The sequence below is a fragment of the Antrostomus carolinensis genome, unplaced genomic scaffold, assembly GCF_000700745.2.
Source record: "Antrostomus carolinensis isolate BGI_N321 unplaced genomic scaffold, ASM70074v2 scaffold55996, whole genome shotgun sequence".
NCBI lineage: Eukaryota > Metazoa > Chordata > Aves > Caprimulgiformes > Caprimulgidae > Antrostomus > Antrostomus carolinensis.
The window spans coordinates 1-6,560 of NW_010325069.1; the positions used below are offsets into that span (position 1 = coordinate 1).

Here is a 6,560-nt window from a genome sequence, read left to right on the forward strand (position 1 = left end):
GGGAGCGCGGGGCGAGCACGGCCTGGGCCAGGCCCTTGGGTTTGACCCGGGCTACAGTCAGCACGGGAGTGAACCGGGGACCTTGCAGCTTGTAGGAGGGAAATGGCAATACCGCCGGGTAACGGGCGTGCACAGGGTGGGATCCCCGCGTCCCCCCAGTCCCGGAGAGCGCTTTCAGAGACAGCAAAGGGTCAGTGCTCCCCCAGCTCCCTCGGGGTGCAACTGGCATGCAGTTGTGACAAGCTGTAAGTCTGTATTTCCCCTTAGTAAATACCATTTTAGGATGGAAATACTTCATTTTGGAAGCATGAAGTTAGATAGGGATAAAAACAGAAAGAGCTGAATTCCCATTTTCCCCATGAAGTTAAATATTGGATAAGGCTGTACCAAAGCAAGGTTTCAAAAGATTTCAGCAAAGGATGTAAGATTCCTTTGTGTTGTCGTCATAAATATTTCATAAAATCAAACCATAAATCAGTACAATCTAGGCAGCCTCAGTGAACACTGCACCAATTACATTAATTCAAATTTTTAGCACATTCCAAAAATCATCAAGCAAGAACCAAATCCTTCCATTTTACTTTGCAGTTTCTAGTGAAGGCTTGCAGTAGAAATAAATTTGCTATTGCAGTGCTTTTAATCCTGTCATTTTCACATAGCACTAGAATAAGCTGCTTTTAACAAAGAGCAGCAGCTCATTTTTGCACACCTGTAAGCATTTTAATAGAGAAATTCTGTACAAGCCAGCAGCTTTACAGGCTATTGCCACCAGGTGAGGAGTCACAGATTCCTGGGAGATGCTCTAGCAATGCCGCTCTGTTTGGATCATGCACTTTGTAAGGAATCAGAGCTTCAATACAGGCCGAGAAGAAGAATCCAGCAACCGCAAAGAGGCCACAATGTGGAGAAGAGCAGGTACCAGCTTTGCCTGCAGCAGTGCACAGCGATGACCGGAGGGCTGGGCAGAGGCACAGGCAGTAGGTTGAGGCAGCTGAGCAGACAGCTCAGCTACTCCTTAGTCACAGTGGCTTTTTTAGGCTTTCTCTGCCCAATACCACAGATGGTGCCTATTCTGTAACACTCCATGTAGAGATATTTTTTACAAAGCACTGCATAAGGCTTTGATTTAGCTGTTAGTAACTATTTAGACTGAATTGTAACAAGCTAGACATCTGAAATTATTTATAAGCCTACAAGTTGTTTTATTGTGGTGGTTTGGGTTTTTTTCCTCCCCTGGATATAATAATCTTTAATACATTCCAGCTCAAGTTACACAGGACAGTTGACATTGAGTTTAACCTCTTGTCCAATGCATATTAAAAGTGCATTTCCTTTTACAGAATCTGGATAGAAAATATGGAGCCAGTTACCTCCGTGGAGTTAAGATAGCATCAGCATTTCAATGACAACTGGATAGGGAAATCACTCTTGACAATGCAAGTTACATTGTGCTAAAGAAAGTTACAATTATTTCTTTTTTCCCCAAAGATTTTTCATGTCACTGCTGCTTTCATTTAATTACAAAGAATATACAGAGACACGTTAACATTACACAAGTATGTTTCAGTTTATATATATATATTTTAAAAAAAAAAAGAGTAATTGAGCAATTAGGTTGGAAGTGTTTTATTACTTCTTTGAATTCATTAGCCATGATAAAATGTCAAAAGCACCGGTCAAGACAGAAATAAATAACACAATCTCATGTTAGAGAGAAAGTTGCAAATACAGTATATTAAATTATAGCAATATGCTGCTTCACACCAACTGATGTAGACAGCACACTAGGGAGACAGTAGTTTTAACTCACGATCATTGAAAAGATCTATTACCAGAACAGGGGAGCTGCACACCCAACTATAAGCATCATTCACTCTTTTACCATTTACCTTATGAATTCAGAGTTTGAACTGATGGTTTTGGAAGTTCAACATCCCCTTTGTCTAGAGGTAACAAGAGTGGTACAAAGCTTTTCACAATAAGCCACACAAAACCCAAGGCTTTTGCATCTTTGTAGTCTTTGCTTTCAGGTCTGTTCCTGCACCAAGTCAGTTTAAAGCCACACCTTAAGTCCTCCTTAGTACACAGTAAAGATAAACTCAGGGCAGGCAACATATGCAACCTTAATACCATAGTATTATGAAACTGCACTTCAGGGGCTTTGAGCAGAGCATCTCTGCAAGTTTATGGGGAGCACTGTATCAGTCAGAAAATGAAGGAAGTTACAATCCCTTTGGGGGAAAAAAATCCATACAGAAAAGCCATTTTAAAAATATTAAGGCAAGACCTCTACAATTGCACACCACTTCAGGCCTGAATTAAATGAGTATTCTATTACTTAGATGGTGCCCTAATTTCTCTTTTATGGCCTACAGCAAAGTTTTCCACTGAAAAAAAATAGTGAAAAAAACCCCCCAAATTCTCTACTGAAGGCCTAGTAACATGTCACTCGCATGACATCTCTCATGATCAGTAAAAGACCATAAAACACATCCTCTTTGCAGGCAGGCATTTGAAAGAAATAATCTTCTGTCAGGGAAAATGGACGTAATGTAGACTGTAGTGAAGTTACTTGTAAAAAACCTGTAACACATGTGGACAGACACACTACAAATAAACAGCTTATACAACAACTAAAGTATGAAACATCTGAGACCCACTCTAGTAGGTCAGATGCAGTACAAAGTCAAAAGGAGAATCTCTTTTTTTAAGGTTTAACTTCACCACTGCTTTAATGTAATGTCTGTGCTTTAAACTAAGGAAACTGTACATGAAAAAAATATATATATGATCATTCTAGTGAGGAAAAACATGCCTGTGATTACTCAAGCTCAGAAAATTTTTTTAATTAACTAAATGTGTCAAATTATGCCAGTGATTAAATCTTGTTATTTACAAGATCAAGTACTACTCTGATTCTTAGTAATAGTGCAGTATCTAAATTAAGATCACAGGGGTTGGATTACATTCTGGTTGCTAAAAGCTTTCTTTTTTAGCTGTCTATCCAGTTCTTTTGAGTCTGGAAGAAAGGAGATGAAGTAAAATATTTTTGTGCCTCAACATATTTTATATCTAGATCAATTTTTGTTGTCTAATCCCATGACTCAGTAATACAGTTTAAATTTGAAGCCTGTAACAATTGTGACACAAGAATACAGAATACAACACATTTTTGTTTGCAGTAACACACTAATTACTGTACCCACTGGTAAACTTGATTTTTGTAATTATTTTTAAGTACTGTGTTTCCAAATACCTCTACATAAAGCACCAAATTATTTATAAGGGAGCATCAGATTTCCTGACATTTTCCATATAATCCTTACAAACACTTCACAGATCACTGAACTTGTACTTTGAAGAATTCTACAGAAACATTGCACAGACTTTGCACCACACGGGCTTATACATTCAAAGGCAGCTTTCTGGAGTGCAGGTCCATCCATTCACATTGGGGAGAAAAGTTCACATAAACTCCAAAAAAATAAGAAAATGAAGTGAAACCTAGTGTGACTTTACACCAATCAGAACAACAATAAGGACAATTACTATAACAAACAAAATTAAAATAACAAGCATCTTCCGATTCTTCTTTTGATATTGCTCTGCCTATAGAAACAGAAAAGAAAGAGTTAATATTTAGACTTCTGCAAAGCCACACTAAACAAGAGCCTGTACTTTGTAAGGGAAGTATATGTATCTCAGCACTGTACTTTGGTGACCTGACATTTCATACAATGGATATTGCAAGCAACTCCCACAAAATAACTCTGGTTTGCACCTTAGACTTCAGTGAAGGTAAGCAGACAGTGAAGTCAGTAATCTGTATTAAACAGCAGGCTCTAGAAAGAAGAATTCATCCTCATGTCAGTTAAACAACCTTACTGTGACTTTTCAGCAGTCCTTGAGAGGGCCCTATGGCTCCACAGGACATGAGCTACACAGAAGGATGATACTTCATCTGGAAGAACACTTAGCTATGAAGACTGTGGAAACAAGATCAGACAACTATGTACTTCAAAGTCTGAACAGTAAAAGTTAGTAAGATGTTTTAACTCATTTTGCTGATGTAAGATTCCTGTATTGTATCTGAAGGACATTAAAATTCACAACAAAACTTCATTTTTTTTTTTCATAGGCATTTTTGTTGTACCTGATTCAGCTGTGTATTTTCATTTAATTTCAATTAGAACTGACAGCTTTCTTTTTGATTTGGTTCTCAGTTTTCTGCTTCATTCCTTCTTTCTTCTAACCACATTTTCTCATCCCTTTCCTCTTTTTCCCAGGGGAATTAAAAGGAGACAACGTGGAGAAAACTCTCCAAAAGCCAAATGAAAGTCTGCTAATAGAAGCTAAACAAAACAAAACTTGTGTTTAATTCTTAAAATTAATAAACTTTCAAAATTTAAAGGGAAAAATATATTCATTCTTCACCTTTATAGTCCATGGAAAGTAATCACTTATCACATCTGCTAAAGAGGAGTTTCTGACCTGAAACTATATAACATGCAACCACTGAGATTATTTACTTAATTAGGCTTGAAGTATCAAAGCCTGACAAAGTATCACAACTGATTCCAATTTTCATATGAAGCAGGAATTGGTAACTAGTGATTCAGATCACTAGACTTCTGCAGTGAATTAATACAATTTCTGTGAAAGTGCTGTCTCAGCTGTTTGTAATAATTATGCCAATTAAAACAGAAAAAAATTGATATTAAATCAAGTTACCGAAGTATCAGAAAGCAGAGTATCTGTGTTTGATATTACTATTCAGACATGTGTATATGTCTTCCATGATAAGTGAAAAAATTCCTATGCTGTACTGAAAACAGGTATATAGTGCATTAAAAATCCATACTCGAGTCAGCAATCCAAACAGGGGTTTGCTGACAATTCATTAACTACCCCTAGACTAGAAACAGCACTGATTCCAACTGATTCATTTACTTCCAGTTCAGTTTGTGCAAATTGCTTGCAATTACTTTAAGCCTTGTTCACCAACGGTCAATGCCTTAATTTTAGAGATCCCCAACGTACTTTTATGTAAAACAAGAAGAGAATAAACCTATAGCGAATTTTTTTGCTTCTCCTCACATGGCACTTTTTTGCTGTCCATATATTAGAAGTCTACCATAATATGAAGAAGTTGAGTGTGTAGCAATAATATGTCCATGTTTCCAAAACAGAGTGTTTTTTACTTGAGGCTTTTGCATAAATCACTCATTCCACTTTATTTCCAGCAATGGATGGACTGAACTGAGCTGACAAGTCAGAACTTAGCTTAAAATCAAAACAAAACAAAAAAGCCAACAAAACAACCACAAAACTCTGTTCTGCTGCCAATTCAAACTTTTCAGATGTTCATAGTAAAAGCTTCACATTAAAGTATAAGGTTGGACCTAACTTCTAACAAGTGCCAGATGCTAAAAGAAAACATTAAAAATTATTCTTGCTGCTCACACTATTGAGATCATGTTTTCAAACTAGGATATATCAGCTAACTGAAATCTATAGTGAGGTATCCTTATTTCACAAGTGCTGGGCTCTCAAAGCAGAGAAGGATTTGCAGATGGGTCCTACCAGGTCAGCAATATAAAGATCAAAACACATTGTGTGGATGCCCAGGAAGTTATTTACAAAATTAACACTAAGCATCAAGCATGATGTTAACAGAAGTTAGGTGAGAAGTTCCCACTACAGTACAGTTGGACATTTTATACTGTATAACAGTCATTTCTAAAAGTGATGATGTCCAATTGAAAAATCACTGAATAACTTAATGGCTATTAAATTCTAAAATATTATCAGATATGCAAAGTAGCTTAAATATTCTATCAGTTTACCTTATGTAGTTGTTTTAGACCTTCTTCAGTTTTCATACAAGACTGTTCAACATTGTAGTCAATTCTATCTAGAACTGTTCCCTAAATAAAATGGAGAAAATAAGCAACAAATTGAACCTAAATGAACTTCATAAAGCAGTTGTTATGAGCAGCAGAGTAATTAACAACACACAGCAAACAGCTAATGAACTATGTAAACTTTTGAACTTTTACAGAAGAACTAGTTGGGAGCTTATTAAAGGAACTCCTTGCTCAATGCCTAACTGGCAGCTCTGTCACCATCTCTCAAATCACATCCCTTAATTATCACCTTACTTCCAGTTCAGGTGTTTTTGGCTGACACATTTAACCTAAACTCAGTCTCCAGAAGAAATAACCAACACAACTCCGGGATTCTATGGTTTTTGCAGTCTAATGCCTATAACCTGTTGAATTTTTAACTTTTTTTTTCATTAATTCATCTTCTGGCAGATTTCAAGCAGAGGAAAACCTTAGCCAGAAGAAGTAAGTTTGGAAAAAGCAAGAAGCACATGAAAACAAGATGTTACAACAGAAATAGTCTGGAAGCCTTAATACTACATGGAATCTCCCATTTCTTACTAACACCGTGATGTTGATGTACCTGTTCTACTATCATTGCTCCCAGGTCCCTAAATATTTCATTGAGATCGGAGATTGACTGTACAATCTGACGGATTTCTCGTTCCCGCTCTT

The 6,560-nt window shown here is 36.9% G+C and overlaps 1 protein-coding gene across 1 annotated transcript in view; it reads right to left on the reverse strand.

The window, feature by feature from the left end:
* Positions 1–2,883: 2,883 nt before the first annotated feature.
* The window catches only part of STX16 (syntaxin 16), a 7,575-nt gene continuing 3,898 nt past the window's right edge, over positions 2,884–6,560 (reverse strand). The window contains 3 exon segments of the mRNA XM_010171080.1: positions 2,884–3,609; positions 5,847–5,927; positions 6,469–6,560. The exon segment at positions 6,469–6,560 is cut by the window's right edge and continues 24 nt beyond it. Of these exon segments, the coding sequence (XP_010169382.1) occupies positions 3,505–3,609; positions 5,847–5,927; positions 6,469–6,560 (278 nt within the window). The 3' untranslated portion in view covers positions 2,884–3,504.